Source organism: Hakea prostrata, chromosome 9 (assembly GCF_041222555.1).
Source record: "Hakea prostrata isolate BN-2017 chromosome 9, UWA_Hpros_2, whole genome shotgun sequence".
In the NCBI taxonomy this organism is placed as follows: Eukaryota; Viridiplantae; Streptophyta; class Magnoliopsida; order Proteales; family Proteaceae; genus Hakea; species Hakea prostrata.
In genome coordinates, this window is record NC_142608.1 from 3870405 (window position 1) to 3888623 (window position 18219).

Below are 18219 nucleotides of genomic sequence, written 5' to 3' on the forward strand. Positions count from 1 at the left end.
AGAGCAATTGAAGGACTTGGAAACTTTTTTTCTTCTTTTTCTCTTCATTACGAGTTGGAGGAAATTATATACCATGAAAGACCCAATCTTCATCATTCCAACAAGTTTTGGGGATTTACAGTGCTCAAATTATTTATCAAAACAGACTCAGGGGAAACATGATAAATTGGAAGATCTCTCTTCTTTTCATGCTTTTTTCTTTCTTTTGTTACATGTCAGTAGGTTAGGTAAAAACAACTCAAACCAATGCATCAAGATAATATATATTTGCATATTGCAGAATAATAATATCCATGCATACCTTTTGTCCATCTTGTGTTCCTAGGATACAATATGTCTCTTGAAGTCACTTCTTTGATACAATACATGTAACCATACTTACTTAGTGTAAGATCCAGTCTCATTAATCATTATCAATATAAGGAGATAGATAGCTCTCCCCCCACCCCCCCGTTGAGGATACCCCAAGGAATAGATTCATTGTTGTCTCCTGGGGTCTTAGCTCTTCTTTTTGGTCTTCCTCTTAAAGACCTTGTTTTCTTGTTTTGTCATTTTTAATATAATTGTTTATTCATCCAAAAAAAAATATAAGGAATGTTGGTAATACTCCATATATATCAATATTGTTTAATTGACGGGAAAGATCTACGATTGCTTCCTTTAAGTATTAAAGTCTAAACCGTCGTCCACCACCAAGCTTACCGGGGAGATCCCATCCTGGGGGATGATATCCACACCCATGCCGTGGTTATGGATTCGCGGATGAATTTGCCTGCGTTGGGGAGATGGGCCCGTTTTGGGTATCTCTCTGTCCCCTTCTCCTTGGTGGTTACTTTACCCTATTTTGTCCGCCTTGTGGTTTAATATTGCCCTTTGGGATTTATTTATTAATCATATTAATTTCCCGCTCCACTGGCGTGTTTCTTTCATGTGTCCTGCCCTTGTATATCCCGATATCACTTCATCTTCGTTGTTCCCGTCTGGCCTCTTGTGTCCCGGACACACTGTTATCCTGATTACTATTCATCTCTCCGTTGTTCCCGTGGTCTGCCTCTTGTGTGCACACTGTATATCCCGATTCATATATATTGATCTCTTCTATGTATCCCGATCATGCCACCTGTCCCGTCACTATTCCACTCATCCGGCATGGGTTGTGCGACCGTGATATCCCGCCGCGTGCCCCCCTAGGACCCTCCGGGCCCGTGGCACTCACTCATGCTCAATGCATTAGTATAACACGTTGTCCTAGGTTTATTCAAACTTAGCGACTAAAGGTATCTCGATCCCTCCGAGAGTCACCTTCTTGTCCTTATGTTCACTCTGTAACACTCTTGGCGCCACAAACAATTTTTAGGTGCTTGATCAACCTTTCCTTTCGCTCTGACCATCACTACACTTAGGATTGACTCCTTTCCCGGTGTGCCCCTTTGGTCATCTATCGTGACCATAGGTAACACCCGTGCCACATCCCCTTCGTTTCATGATGTCGTCGAAAGTCACTAAGAACACTTGGACCATGGTCGGACTCACACATGAGAGGGCAGGATCCATCCTCTTATTTCCTGATCGCTAGCACACGTAGTATGTATATGTGCTATGGTGGAGCATTCTATATACTAGAACGTATGTTCATCTCGACACCATACGTCTTAGTCTAGTCGCAACCTCTTGCGCCTAACCCGAGTTTCTTTATTGTCGCCACCCTAGTGCCACTGTGTCGCACTGCTCTTATGGCACATGAATAGTGGGAACATTCATGTCGTTCTCTTCACAATGAGAAACTCATCTTGATTCCAAATCAGGCGACATCTGATTATGATTGACCTACACAAAGTCATTCACAATCCGTCTCATCTCTCGTCGCCAGGGCCGAGGCGATGCTCGTGTGAGTGGCCATTCTCTTGCCGTTGACATATCTTGTTTTATGCTGGAGAACACAATCACACGTGTGATAGATTCTGAATGACTCTATTACTCATTATGGTCTTCGTACAAAATTAAGTCACAATCTACGCTAGCCCAGGTTTTCATGAGATCATCCTTGGCTATAGGTTTGGTAAGAGGGTCGCTACCATCCGACTAGTAGATATGTGCTTAAGTACAACTTTCTTCCTGATGTAATGTCTCTAACAAAGTGATATCTCAACTGTATATGTTTGGTCTTCCCATATACTTGGGGTCCTTGACATAGCTAAGAGCGCCGTACTATCACGGTAGACAAGGGCAGCCTCTTTGGATGTCATCACAATCCCAGTATGTCGAAGGAATCTCCTCAACCAAACAGCCTCTTGAACCGCGCGAGCATGCCACATACTGCCTTCCATGGTCGAGGGATATACAAGCCTCGCTTCTTGCTACACCACGAACTGGCCCCGCCATTCAGCAAGAAAGCATATCCGGAGGTTGATTTGCGCTCATCGATGTCTCCACCCGTCGGCATCACTATAGCCAACTAAGCGCAAATCCAATCCTTGGTAACACACCATGTAGTTACCCGTTCCTCCGAGATATCTCAATATCCTCTTGATCGCTTTCCGGTGCTTCATGCTTGGGTTTGATTGGTCCGACTAACCAAACCCACTGCATAACAAATATCCGGCCTAGTACACATCATAGCGTACATAAGGCTACCCACCGCACCGGAATATGGAACTCTTTCATCTTGGTTTTCTCCTCTCGAGTCTTAGGACCCATGTCGAGGCTCAAATGCAAACCCTTCTCCACTGAGTATCAATTGGTTTGCGGTTGTGCATCTGGTATCTCGTCAAGACATTGTCAATATAGGTCTCTTGAGATAAACCCAGGAATCTCTTTTGCCTATTTCGACAATCTTGACACCAAGCACATAGCTTGCTTCACCCTGTCCTTCATATCAAATACGGAGGACAACCATTTCTTAATGGTTTCCATAGCTCCTCTTATTGCTAGCCATAAGTATGTCATCTACGTACGTTGTCGAATGACATAATTATTATCGATCTCTTGGTGTAAACACGGTGGTCTTCCTCAAGCATGGAAAAACCATTTTCCATCATAGCTTGGTGGAAGCGCACATTCCACTGTCTAGATGCTTGCTTTAAGCCGTATATGGACTTCTTAGCTTGCACACTTTGCGCTCAAGTCCATTGCTTCAAAGCCTTAAGGTTGATCCATATTGATCTCTTTCTCGAGTTCTCCATTGAGAAAAGCAGTTTTTACATCCATCCGATAAAGCTCCAAGTCCAACCGAGCAACAATAGCTAGTATGAGGCGAATTGAGGCAAACCTAACCACGGGAAAAGTTTCCTCATAATCAACTCCCTCTCGTTGGGTGTAGCCCTTAGCCACTAACGAGCCTTGAATCTCTCAATAGATCCATCCGCCTTTCTTTTAATCTTGAGAACCCACTTGTTCCCAATTGCCTTTCCGCTGCGGCAAGTCAACCAAGTCCCGGACATGATTAACTTTCATTGACTCCAACTCTTCCTTTATTGCTTTCAACCATTCATTTGAGCTTGACCCCGAAGAGCTTCCTCGCACGCTCTTTGGTTCATGCTCATCGCTAGTCATCTCCGGTCGATCTCTTCGGGAGTTACCATGTAGGCTTCATCCTCTATGTCGAAACGTGGACGAGGAACTAGCCCGCGCCCACTCGGCGCAAGTGCATGTCGATCGCTCACCGTCTAAGGTAGCTATCACATCTGCCTCCCACTCCCACTAGAATCTTCCGGATGAACCCCAGGTTCATTATCCAAATCTGAATCCCTGGGTGACAAGACCACTATCTTGTATCTCAAGAATTCCGATGATTCTTTGTTAACTCCTGAAAGAGATGGAAAATCATTCTCCATAATGTTGCATCCCTAGACTCAAGTTCCGTTCTCCTCTCATTCTCATCTAGTCCATGAAGCTGGCCCTTTGAGGGTTGAATATCTCACAAGATACACTTTCTTCCTCGGGTCCGCTTTCCATATTGGTGAGAGTAGAGTGAACATATGCTGCACATCCCCATGCGCACAAGTAACTCAAATCTGCTTCCTTCCGGTCCACACTCTATGGTGTGAAGGAACCGATTTGGTTGGAACTCGTTGAGCATATAGGCCGATCGCAAAGCATCTCCCCAATAAGAGTGGGTAGTTTGCTCCCCATTATGGATCTCACCTGTCTAGCGGTTCTATTCCTCCTCTCGGACCCCTTTTGTGTGGAGTCCCCGATAGTTAGTTGTCTGATATCCCCTTTTCATCACATAACCCTTTGAACATATCGGAGAGATACTCTCTACCTCTATCCGTTCTAAGAGTTTTAATCTTTTATCTAACCGATTCTCAACTAGCTCTGAATTTCTTAAAACATTCCAAAGCTTCGACTTATAAGAAATTAGATAAATGTGACCATACCGTGTATAGTCATCTATGAATGTGATGAAATAAGCCTGTCCTTTTCTAGTATGCACATTCTGGGTCCACACACATCCGAATGGATAAGTTCTAAAGGAAGAGAGGCTCTCAAGCCTTTTAAATGGTTTTCAGTTGCTTTCCTGCTGACTGACTCCGTTGGCAATCGGATAGTGAACCTTGGCCGAGAGACCTTCTCTGCCACCTGTTCATCCTATCTAAGCCAATATATCCTAGTCTAGCATGCCACAAATTAGAATCATACCGTATTTTGCAAACAAAAGCACTACTATTAAATGAATAATCAATTGTATCCAATCAATGAAACCATTATTAAGAAAACCATAACCATAACCGTATCACCCGATACAAAACCAAAGAATTGTTTTCAAATACAACTCTAAAACCATGTCTCTAAACCACTCTTGTTTCGTTCCCCCTCCTACTTTGCCTAGATCACCGGGTTGGCTCTCTCCTTCTGCGCTTGAACCCGCACCCTTACTAGTGCTTGCTTCGCCTACTTGGTGAGGGACATCGGCTACATCCATCCTCCTCTAGCTCAGGTGCTTGGTAGCTTGATCAAATGTCTTGACCTCATCAACTGAGTCAATAAGATCTTCTTTGCTCCCAAGACTTAGGCATGACCGATGATGCGAGACTTGCTCCTCTCTCTTCCCCCACGCGCTCACTCACTATCTGTTAGCTGTGGTTATAAGCTGCCTCTGGTGTGACCCGGCGCATCTTTAACCGTCAAGGTGAGTTCGCTCAACCTCTGTGGTGGAAGTCCCCCTCCATCTGGAACTTCCCCTCCCCAGCTTTGCGGTCTTGCTTCTCACCAGCATCGTCTTCCTCGTGTGCTTGGATCTAATCCTGCTCCCGTTTCCTCTTCCAGCTTGTAGCTCGGTTCCTGCATCCGTGTCCTTCTTCTGGGGCTGTCAGTTTCGGTTCCGCTGTTCGTTCTTCTGGAGATCCCCCTTTCGTGCCGGTCTTCCTCTTTTCGTTTATCTCCTTTCGCGTTCACATGCTCTTGGTGCAGCCATTTATTCAAACATTCATCTAGGATGAGTTCAACTATTCTGCTAAACCACTCGTCAAATCCCTGCTAGTCCCTATGGGATAAGCTTTAACCAAGGTGCTAACAAACATTCATCATTCTCTCACCCCTGTTTCTCACTAGTTTCTTCCGCACTGATTGATGCCCAAATAAAAAATAGTTTTATTAAATAAAACATCTCTTGTTAAGCTTGGTGGTTCCCCCTTCTACCTCATTGCTCCCACTAGCCCCATTAGGTCCTCGTGCCCAACCCCCGTTGTCGCCATTGTGTCCGTGTTAACACTTCTAACTGCCCATATCCAAAATCCATCTCCCCATCCTCGCCCAATTCCATCGCCTTTTTGCCCAGCGGTGGCCGTCCCCCCTCCGTTTGCTCTCGCCTCCGTTTTTCGGATTTTTCTTACTTTTTCCCGGTAAACCGTTTTTCCCAAAATCATCCACCTGAAAATCCACTATTTTGACATAAATTATCATCTGTTATCTTCCATCTTCATTGAAATTCCGGTTTCCCACTCGGATCCGAACCATGGGTTTCCTAACCCTATCAATTCTCCCTGGGTTTCGTCCCTTGATCCTCCCTTGGATCCATACTTAAATCATGGGGAGGAACAGCCGTGAACCAATGGCTCTGCCAATGTTGGTAATACTCCATATATATCAATATTGTTTAATTGCGGGAGATTCCTTACCTGGATTCGCTTTCCCTTTTAAGTATTCCGAGTCTTCCCGTTTCGTCCCCACCAAAGCTTTACCGGGGAGATTCCCATCCTGGGGGATGTTCCCCCCAAATGCCGTGGATTAATGGAATGAGTCGCGAGGAAGGAAAATTTCCAGCCTCTTCGAGGGGGTGGCCCCGTTTCGAGATAATCCTCATGATCCCCTTACTCCTCGTGGTTCCTTTCCCTTTTTGTAACCGCCCTAATAGTGAGTTTCCAATATTGCCCTTGGGCATTTAATTTATTAATCATATTAATAAATTCCAACAAGGAGATAGATGCTTGAAGTGTCTAGTCAGATAATTTGTTAAGTTGAAGTGATTGGTATGTTGTAGTTGCATAAATAGTTTCATTATATCTCACAATTTAGATAAGGAGATAGATGGTTGGATTGTCTTCTTGTAAGTATTTATGCTAACATTAAACCTGTGTTAAGTGCAAATATATGTTAAGTGGCTCCCTATCTGAATATCTTTCCTGTAATATAGATAATTTGCTCTGTGATTTTTTTGGCCCTAATTGTTGTTGGGAAGAGAGAATATTTTATGCTTTCATTCTCAACTAGAGATGCATTCAGGTTGTATATAACGCAAACCAACTTGCCAAATTGGTCGAAGAGAGGAAGAAGATGCAGAACTGGTTAGATTACTATCATCTCAGATATTCCAGAAATAATTCCAAGAAGCCATCCATGAAGGTATGGTTGTATTCTTATAGTTACTATGTCTAGTAAGGTTATGTCATATGTATCTATTTTTCACGTTCATGCTTTGTACATTTTCATTTATGAACTTCAATCTTGATTTATTGAATAGACTGGTTTTCTTGGTCTTTGGGGAGAAGAAGTGGATGCAATTGATTTTTACACATCCAAGATTGATCAACTATCAAAAGATGTAAGTACCCCTACTCAAAATGTTTGGGTTCTTGTCGGGTATTTTTTTTCGTTTTGGAAATCAACCTGAAGGCCATTTTCTTACCTGTAATTCTATGCCATGATGCCATCTTGATTTTGCAGGACTGTTACAGTGAGACACCTAGTTGTCCTGCTTCAGACCTGTGTGTTTTTGTCAGTGATTCACTGCCCATGCTGATATGGAACATCTAAAAATAAAAATGGCTTTATATCACTCCCATCCTTAATCCTCATTGCTGTTTTTCTTTGTGAGCACTAAATCCCCAATTTTGAAACTTCAAGGTTGAACTTTCTTGTCATATGCCCATGCTATTATTCGTGGATAACACAGGCCATGGAAAACATCTGGCCACTTTTTCTCAATCAAATTAAGCTATTCATGTTGTGCTCCCATCCATTCTGCTTCTTTAAGTTCAGATTCTATCAAAACATGCAGAGAATGGGCTGATGTACTACCATGAATTTCTTCTGGTAGTGACATAGATCACTGTTTCTTGGGGGTTAGGCTAGTTTCTTTTCAAATTTAATGTAGGTTCACAGAACTTTGATCTTTCTCCTTTTTCTTTTTCTGCTGCATCATAGCCTGAAATTTTCCAGTCTTCCAGATGGAGCAGAAATGTCCCAATGAAGATTGCCATGCTGTATTACCTTTTGACATCGGGATAAGAACCTTGCATGCCTAACTCTTTCACAATTTTAATTGCATTTGGGTATTAGATGTATGTCTCCCATCAAAGTGATTGAATTTTATTTAAAATGGATGATGCATTTAAGCACTGTATTTGCTTTTATTTTTGTGCAATTTAAGAAGTGCTATTTAAGCAAATCTTAATCCCTTTGATGCACTGGTCCATATCCAGATAGAGGCTGAGCAAGAAAAGATTAGAAATGATCCAAAGTCAATTATGCCTGTAGCATTTGTTTCTTTCAAATCTCGCTGGGGTGCCGCTGTCTGTGCTCAAACTCAACAATCCAGAAACCCGACTATATGGTTGACTGAGTGGGCTCCAGAACCCCATGATGTTTACTGGCACAATTTGTCCATCGCGTTTGTTTCAGTCACAGTTAGGAGGCTGATTATTGCTGTTGCATTCTTTTTCCTTACCTTCTTTTTTATGATCCCAATAGCCTTTGTTCAGTCACTCGCAAACATCGATGGAATCGAGAAAGCAGCTCCATTCTTGACACCAATACTTGAACAGACGTGAGTTCTGTTTATGTTTCTTCTCAATTTATTTGCATGGTTTTGCAGTGCAAAATATGGTCTTAAGCGGTGCTTCATAAATTCAAAGTACTTGTGAACATTAAATGATGTTAGTTTTGTAGCGTATATATAGCATGTGATCGTACCATAAGGTTCTGTTGCAAGTATCTGTTGCAAATGTGTAGTAGTATATTTGCTACAGCTGCTAGAAAAAGTTCAATTTCTCACAGGTCCAACATGAATGCCTATTCAAACTACCCTACCTTCAAGAAGGGTGAAAAAGAAGTTGCATGAGTATTCATCCAAAAAGAAAAAGAAAAAAAGAATGTGCATGAGAAATTCTCAAATTTTATTTTATTATTATTATTATTATTTTTTTTTTTAATTATTTTTTTGGGTGAATGAGAAATTCTCAGAATTAATGCACTAGCAAGGAAGGTGGTATAGAAGCAGAAGAAGATACAACACTACACTGTGTGACCACGTCCTTGCAAGCATTTGAGACAAAACATGGCTAGAAAAAGGACCTGCTTTTCCTGAAATCCAAACTCTTCCTCACAGGTGTCTTTAATGCAATCTCGGGCTCTCTCTTCCAATTGTCTGGCCTTTCCGTAAGGTCTCTTCGAATCAATTACCTTGGTTTCCCCCTCATTCCTACCTGCCCCACCCATGCTTGACCTCATTAGGAAAAACATCAACTTTGGAAAGGCAAGCTCCACTCTTATTTGAGTGGAGTGGTTTTAATAAATTCTGTCCTCAAATGTTCTTATATCTAGTGGTATCAAATCATCTCAATCTCGATATCCACCATCCAGACCATGGAAGCCCTCTGTTATAGCTTCCTTTGGAAAGGCAAGGAGACTTCCAAGTCCCTTCACCCACTAGTTGAGCAATGATCTGCAGACCTAAGTCAGAAGATGTTCTTGGAATCCATCGGATTCGAGACTACAATATCGCGGGGCTTCTCAAACTAATCTAGAAGGTCACCTCCAATCAAAATTCCATCTGGGTTAATTGGAATTCTCCCGTCTACTCAAATCTAATTCTTTTTGGCTGCTATTCTCCCCTCTAAATGTCCCGCCTCAACGCTTCCTTGGTTTGGTGGAAACTCCTCAGCCTTCACCAAGTTGGCCCTATTGGCAAGTTCTTGGAGATCCCCAATGGGAATGATATCTCCTTCTGCCTGAATCCTTGGCAATTTTTAAGTATCTTGTATATTCATGTGGCGCAAGGGGTGTCTACTCTTCAGGTATTCTAAAAGACACTCCTCTTTCTCATTTCGTCTCTAATGCCAGCTGATAGAACCCTCAAGGAATCCCCATTAACCCTTACTAATAACATGTATAAAAGAATTACCACCTGAAAACTATGAACTCAGAACAGCATTATAGTAGCAGTAAATTTCATTGAGCAACCTCGAATGGATATTACTGATGAATACAAACTGACTTTACTAATTGATAGACACTTCTGAAATTAGGAAAAACAAAATGAAAACTCAGATAAACAGGAACAGCACAATGGCTAGGCCATTCCCCAGAGGTTTCCCTCTTCCTCAAGCACTTGCTTGTATTTTCTCCCCCTCCTCAACACTTCCTCTCCTCCCTTACATAACCGAATGATTCTAACAAACTCTTACACATCTACCCAATCTTCTTCTGCCCCTTCTGCTCCTCTGCTGTAATCAGAGTAGTGGTTGCTGTCCAATAAGAGGTTGCCATCTGTTTTCGCTCCACTTTGATCCCCAGCAGCAGCATATTGTGTGTTTCCCCTTATTCTTTCACCTGTACACCTGCGTTATGAGGGGCTTATCACCAGCTGGTCTCTCCCCCCTCCCCTCCCCACTGCTTTACTGGTGCTTTCTCTGCTGCTTCAGCTTGACAATTACCCGCAACCCCTCCCCCAGCTCCTTGGGCCATCCATTTTGGTTGAAAAGCCATATCCCTCACCAGTCCTTTTACCAGCTGGAGAACCCTCTCCAACTGCCTTCCGATCCAAGCCTTTCCTTATCCATTGACACAACCCAGCCCCTCGTGCCAACATTATTTACCCTCTTGATTTAGAAGACATCCCAATCACTACTTCTCTTGGACCCTGTCCAACCACCTCTAGTCCCTTGCCCTTGCATCCATTTGACCTCAGTGCCTCCATCCACAGGCCTTTGATGGAGAGTGACAATGGTTTGCATCTACATTCAAAGGCTCATCCATTTGGAACGCTATTGCAAAGTCGGTTTTTGGGGCCACGATCGCTCACATTTGGTTGGAATGCAACCTTCACAGATTTCACTAGCCATCTATAAGGATGTCACTCCACAGTGTCCCTTTTGCCCCTAAAGCCCTTAGCTTACTCCCAAAGGACAGGCTTATTGTTGTTACTTGGGGTCTTGATTCGTCTATTTTGTTTGCTAGACACCATGCCTAGCCCCTTCCTTCTCCCCTCTTGTATTTTTTTTCCCCTTTTGGGCTATTATTCAATTTTTATTCCCCCACAGAAATAAAGAAACCTGCTCAGCAATGTAAATTAGTTAAGATTTGAAGTAGGGTGCTCAACTTGCAAGTTTTTTTTTCTTGGAATCATCAAAGACTGTTCTTTCTTCCCTTTGGAAGCATCAGATAGCCACAGGACATAGACTCCAAGGTCCTGCCACTCAAAGAACCTTTCAGGTTTGGTCCATTTGGATCTTTGTTTTCCAGTTATCAACAGGGACCAGTAAACTTGGATGACTGGCCCAAACCTTGCCAAACATATTTGTGATATGCTTACTTTGTTATCAGGCTTCAATCCTGAGTTCAATGAGGGATTTGACAGGGAGCTCCATCTTATGTCCCTGTCCAACTTGTCCAATCAGACTCTAATACTTCAATCAGAGGAGGCATTTAGATTACAGGTCACATATCCCAATGGCTTAGGTTGTGAACAAGTCTGCATGTCTTGCTAATATCCTAATTAAGAAATTCAAAAGATAGATTTTGTAGCATCTGAACACAGGAATGCAGAATGCTGAACAGACTCCAATGTTTTGCTTTTTGCATCCTCCTGTCATAAGGAACTTAAAAAATCATTCTCAATTTATAGTTCTGGTAAGATTTGTTATCTTCGTTAGAATTTCAGTGTCTATAATCAGCCTAAGGACTGAAAAGAAATTCAAAAAGAAAAAGAAGAATAGAAGGAGGAAAAGATGAGAAGAGGAAGAGAGCTTGCATGTATGTATTTTGGCTCTCCCCTGGTACTTTATTTATAATGTAAAATCAAATCTTCGTTTAGGAATACTTTCCTAAACTGAGTTGTAACAAAAAAAGGAAAATTATATATTGCATAGAGTCTCCCAAATCTACTAAAAATGAAACTGTCCAATGGAGATCACTTATCAACCAAGCAATAAGAAAATTAGGACGTAACCAGAATAGAAGGTAACTAAAATAGAAAGTAACCAAAATAAAAACCCTGATTTTTCAAAACTTGTGCACCAAGACTGCTTCTCCAAAATAGAAACTTGTGCAACTTGTGCACCAAGGCTGCTGTGATTCTCAACAATCTTCAAACAGCTAGTTTCATTTCAGGATTTAGTTTCATCTGAGTAAAAAACTCCAGAAAGTTAGAGTTAACTTGTTTCATTTAGAGTTTACTTGTTTCTTTTTTCTATACATTTACTAGTAAATAGTAATAAATGTTCATTGTAACCCATGCTTCATTGTGCAGGACATTCAGTTTCATCAAGTCCTTCATCCAAGGGTTTCTACCTGGGATTGCTTTGAGGATTTTCCTCATTTTTCTGCCAACAATATTGATGATGATGTCAAAATTTGAAGGTTTTATATCCATATCAGCTCTAGAGAGGAGATCTGCGAGTTTATATTACTTTTTCATATTTATTAATTTATTTCTTGGGAGCATCGCCACAGGAACCGCATTTCAACAACTGAATAATTTTATCCACCTGTCAGCAAATGAGTATGTTCTATTCATCAAACTCACGTTATTAGTTTTGTTAATTATCTGTCTGCTATAACAACAAATCTTGCTAGAGTTACTGTCAGAATGGAAAAAGAATTCCTTAAATTTAAGAACTTTTTTCTTGGGTTTCTGATAGCATGAAAGTATTCTATGGATTAGTTTGAAGTTTGTCACTAGTCTGAGCTGTGTTTATCCTGTATTCCTTCTTATCTCATACTGTCATACCTTTTATCAACTTATCAGAATGATGTATGGACAGAATTCAGCCAACAGTGGGTTGGAAAAGCATGAATACAAACATCAACATGGCAGATGAAGCTCTTTGCATCTGGAAAAAATGCTTTGATGAGCAAACGAACAATTGGTGAGGCTAGTGGTAGGGTGAATCAGTTAAAGGGGAGATAAGTAACATAAATACTAATGAAATGCCGACAATGATTGGACTAAAACTAGAACAGCTAAAATGTTAGCATAATAATACTAATGAAATGCCGACAATGATTGGATTAAAACAAGAACAGCTAAAATGTTAGCATAATGAGAGGATTCAAGCAACAGATGAACACATGTCAAAAACCCAAGGAAAACAACTAGATTTCAGATTTACTACCTCCCTTTATGGGGATAACCCATCCTAGATAACCTATTTCTAGCAATCCTTTTGGAGAACGGAGGTCTCTTTCCTGGGAAAAGACATCTGATTAGTTGAAATGGCCTTCTATATATTGATCCTCTGTCATGAGATAGGAAATAACTATGATTTTGTCAATGACTCTGACTGAATAGTTCAGAAAAATAATGATCTTTTCCTTCCAATGATACCAGAGACTGTCAAAAGATGAGGAACTGCTTCAGAACCCCTTTGAAATAAATAACCCATGTCAATTGGTTAGTTTTTTTTATGTCAACTCTTTATTTTAGAACTTTTTGCTGAGTGGGATCAAATGATATAAGTCATTTGTTAGTACCTTGAAGGATTAGAAACATGACTAGTGCTTTTCAATTGGCTATTTACCCAAAGTGAGAAATTATTCCCTTTATGACCTAAAACAAGCTGAGCTCACACAAAGAGAGTGAAACACGAACTAGAACATATCAAACTTGGGATTGGATATCACATGTTATCAAGCGAAGTCTAAAGCAATCTTATACTAGCACATTGTAGTTTTCTCATTGACGCACTCTCATTTTATGCTGAGAAAGGGGCCAGGGATCACTCCTTCATATATTTCATTTATTAGAAGGTGGCCTAGGAATTCGTCGTATCCTAGATGACAATATGGCATGTCTCATTAAACTCATGGAAAATCGCCTCCAAGCAGGATTTCATTTGGCAATTGGGTCTACTCCTACCTTCTCAGATCTGACTCCTTTTGGTTTGCCCCCATCCCTTCCAACCCATCTTGGGTTTGGAGAAAGCTCCTCCTGCTGAGACCGCATGCTCTCTTTGCGATCTCCATCCATATTTCCGTTGGCTCCTCAACCTTCTTTTGGCTTGATCCGTGGCATCCGATGGGTATTCTCTTCACTCTCCTTGGCCCTCGCACACTCTATGAAACCCACATCCCCAAATCCACCCCTCTTTTCTCTTTCATCTTTGTTGGCTCCTGGTCCCCCCCCCTCCCCCCACCCTGGTCTCACACAAGTCTGGGATTCTCTTCCTACCCTTTTGGATTCCCCTCACGACCTCATTGTTTAGCTCCCATCCCCCCACCAAAACTTTATCCACTACTTCAGCATAGAACCTCCTTTATTCCCCTTCCCCCCAGCCCTCTTGGCCCCTATTGGTCTGGTTTAAAGGACATACTCCGCATCATTCCCTTACCCTTTGGACTTTCTCTCCCTACCCAATTCTTCCTCATTGGCCATCATATTCCGGTTAGCACCACTTGCATCTTTTGTTGGAATGGTTCAGAGGACCTAAAGCACTTTTTCTTCTCTAGCCCTTTCTCCAGTTTCCTTTGGGAAAAATCCCTAGCCTCTATTTGGCCTCATTCATGGCATTCTTTTGGCTTTGCTCAGATTGTTTTTGGGTTTTAAGAAAATTTTCAGGTTCCTCCATTTGTGACCGGATTGGCAAGCTTGTCTTTTGTGCCATTGTCCATCATCTGTGTGGGAGCGCATTTTTGGAAGAGGAACTTCCAAATCCCGCTCTATTGACATGATTTGGAATGCCATCTGTTTTGTTGTCTCTGCTAGGCTCCTTTCTATTCCCCATCCCCCCCCCCCATTGATGCCAAGGAACAGGCTCATTGTTGTCTCCTAGGGTCTTTGCTCATCGTTTCGGTCTCCTTGAAGGTTGATTCCCCCCCCCTCTCTTTTCATCCTTTGTTCCTTCTTGGCATTTAATTAATTATTTATTCATCCAAAAAAAAACTATTTGAAGGGTTTATCCCTTATCTCATCCAAGATTCCTGGTCTTCCAACTGAAAATTTCACTATAGCTTCATCTTAATCTAAGAGTAGTTACTGTCAAGCAGAATTTACATACCTTACAACTTATGAGATGTAAACAATGACATCATGTGATAATTTTCCTCTCACCACTCTACATTCAAGAAGCCCTTTGGATTTCCCAGGCACTTTAATGGAAACTCCCATAATTTTATCTTGATATTCAACTACAAATTGTCATGCAGCAATAAACAACGGTCTCAAGGTTAAATGTAGAATTTCTGTTAGACTTTAATCCTTTCATCCGATGTGGACGTGATATGCTAGGTAAGTGGATGAGACAAAAGGAAGGTTAAATGCTAAGTTGGAGATTAACCTTGGAAAGAAGAGCCTTTAAGATTAGTAGAATAGAGATGGAATATATCAAGTGTAATTCTAGTCACACTCTGATGGACAGTAACATGGTGCAATTAAGGAAAGAGAGATAGCACCAAGTGACTACTTAAGATATTTGGTCTCAACATTAAGTGGGAAGGTGACCTCGAACATGGTGTTTCATTAAGATTTAAAGTGGGATGGATGAAGTGGAGATGTGCATCCGGAGTGTTGTGTGAAAAGCTTAAATAAAGTTTTGTAGGACTGTTGTTCTACCAGATATAATGTATGGGACAAAATGTTGGGCACTTTACAAGTAAATATTCAAAAGCTATGCGTAGCTAAGATGAGGATGTTAAGATGGTAAGGAATAAACGTATTACAACTGACTTGGGGATTGCACCGATCAACGACAAGCTTCAATAGAGTTGTTGAAGTGGAATGGTTGTGCTGAATGGAAGCTTAGGGATTCCCTAGTAAGGAGGAGTGATATGACCTCGATTGACAAAGTCAAAAGAGCTAGGTCCAGGCCTAAAATGACCATAGATGTAGTTATGAGGAAGGCCATGCATAGTCTAAGTCTTTACTAAGCATAAGCTGGGACACAGCCTTTTGAAGGGCAAGGATTCATGAACCCTATATAGTTTTGCTATCTGGCTGGGCTGAGCCTCATTCCTCTTACTTCCATCTTCTGCTTCTTCTTTTTCTTCCTAAAAAAATGGAATATTTTGCTTCCTTTCCCTGTCTTTTCCTTCCTTATTTCCATTTAGACCTCAGGTTTCTTTACTTTGTTTGTTTGGATCAGTGTTGCCGACCCACGAAGTTGGGATACATCTGAGTATATTGTTGTTGTTTCGCTTTGATTTTCCCTGAAATCACATCTTGATTTAGATTCCAACTAATCCCACCTGTTGGAACTGAACTATAGTATGCCTTACATATTTCTCTTATAGTTTATAAGAAATAGTTTAGTCTTGCTAAACAAAGTGTACAAATACATTTGGAATGCTATTTATTTTGATGTTTCAGCTAGGATTTCATCCTCTCCCCTCCCCCTGGTTGTTGATTCCCCAAGGAACAGGCTTATTGTTGTCTCCTGGGGGCTCAACTCCCAAATCTCCCCTTCTAGCTGACTCTAGCCCGTGACTTTTTGTATTTTGTTTTCATCTCTTTAATAGATTATTTATTCATCCAAAAAAAAAAAAGTGTACAAAGAACATATGTGATTGTAGTGCTTGAGTGATAAACTAGATCACCAAGCCTCTTTATTTATAATAAGAGAGGAGAGAATAAAATTACAAAAGAAGACCATTGCTCATGTGAAAAACCAAAAAGATAAGAATGCCAGTATGTTATTCAAAACAAAGACCTAGATAGCACCAATCTGGCCACAAATCCATCCATATTTGAAAGTTTTCACCATCCTGCATCATAGCTTGCCAGGTTGAGTGGATAGGTTGTGGACAATTTATGCTCTTCCTTTTGGCTCTAACATGACTATTTTCTATGATTCTATCCCATTTCTCTTGATCATATTAACTTCACAACATTTATTAGTCCAAATTGGGACACCCTTGTCCATCTTATTAGGTCCGATATAGTGGTAAACAGGTAATGTGATATACATGGAGCTTCATAATTACCTGTAGTCCCTCTCCTTGTGCAGTAAACCAGCATCACTATCTCAAGCAATGATTTTTTCCCACTTGGCAACCATCACATATTTACATGTTTTCCCAAGCTTGTAGTTTTAGGACTAAATATGCATGCCATTTCATGGATGCTTCAGTTTTGCAGAATGTACCCTAGATCTCAACAGATGGAGTTCTAGAGGGTGTAGAGTCTTGACAGGGTCATAGAGGACCCATCTTGATGCCCCCCCCTACTATATTGATGATTCTAAGTTTAGGATTTTTTTCCTTGTATTTTGAGTTCTTAATTTGACGAAACATGCATCTTGTTCCAACTTCCAAGTTTTCAGCATTGGGAGCTTTGTTGGCTCATTTTTAGCTCACTAGCATGTAAATAGGATATTCTTAACATTTTGTCCCAAGTTCACATATGAGGAATTTCTAGCTCATTTTGTCCTTCAAGGGAGTTTGTTGGCCACATGTAATTATTGTTTTTGGAATTTCTACAAAATGGATGTCCCTACAATTTTCTTCTTCCTCTTTTTATTTTATTTTATGGATAAGGTGGGGCACTGCAACGCATCAGGTTGCTTTGCCCCTAATCTAACAAGCAAGGGCCCCACTATAGCATTAGACCCTATTTGAGTAATGTGTTTGCAACCTAGCTTTAGCTCCTATGCCCTGCAAGAAACCAAAACTACCTTTATTTTTTACTCTTGAGGTGGGACCTCTCTGGTATAACCTTGTGGGTATCTAAAGAGTGTCACTTACCTACATTTTTTCCTATGTAGAGCTTATAGTGGGACATTTAAATCTACAAAGGAATTGGATAATTCATAATCATCTGTCTTAGTGCTTCTCTCCATGACATTCTCAAATTAGTTTTTGACAAATCATTACTGTCCAGATGAATGATAAAAATACCTTCAATATATGTGTATATATATATAGGAGGAGAGAGGCTCAAACAAGCCTGCTCATCTCCGCTTTTGTATGCTTCTAGAATCCAAAATCTCAAGCAAGTCAAGGTTCTAAGAAGAAGAAGAAGAAGCCGGCAACTGATTACTAGTCACTGTCCGGCATTTTTGGAGGCAAAAAGATGTTGGTGGTCCTCCTCTTGTGTCTCTCTGCCTCCTTCTCCTCTCTCTTCCTCTCTCTCTTCTCCTAGTTTGGCTTTTCTGGAGGAGGAGAGACACTAGCGGTACTCCGCCGTGTGTCTCTCCACCTCCTTCTCCTTTTCCCCTCTCTTCTTTGCTCTTCTCCTACCTCTCCTCCTCTCCACGTTTCCTCTTTGTTTCTGTAGATCTTTGGTCGAGCTCTCTAATCTGAGCTCCGATCTCCTCCCTCTTGCCTATTTTTGCAGAGGTTAGGTCGAGCATGATCTTATATTTGAGATCAGCTCTCTTCCCTCTTATTCTTCTCTTCCCTTTGCTTCTCCTCCTCCCTCTGCTCTCTCCTAAAGTTGGATCGAACATGTTCTTCCCTTTGATTCTCCTCTTCTCTTTGTTTCTTCTCCTTCTCTTTCTTTGGTGGAGTGGTCGAGCAAGATGAGATCTTAGTTCTGAGATCTGAATCCCTCTCCACTTCTCCTCTTCT

The 18219-nt window shown here is 41.2% G+C and overlaps 1 protein-coding gene across 2 annotated transcripts in view; it reads left to right on the top strand.

Annotated features, from left to right (window-relative positions):
* The window catches only part of LOC149004132 (hyperosmolality-gated Ca2+ permeable channel 1.2-like), an 82994-nt gene that overhangs the window by 47269 nt on the left and 17506 nt on the right, over positions 1-18219 (top strand). For both annotated transcript variants that reach the window (XM_089168319.1, XM_089168320.1), the window contains exons 6-9: positions 6724-6843; positions 6962-7042; positions 7923-8266; positions 11969-12220. In XM_089168319.1, coding sequence (XP_089024445.1) covers positions 6724-6843; positions 6962-7042; positions 7923-8266; positions 11969-12220 — 797 coding nt within the window. The remainder of the gene's footprint in view (positions 1-6723; positions 6844-6961; positions 7043-7922; positions 8267-11968; positions 12221-18219) is intronic.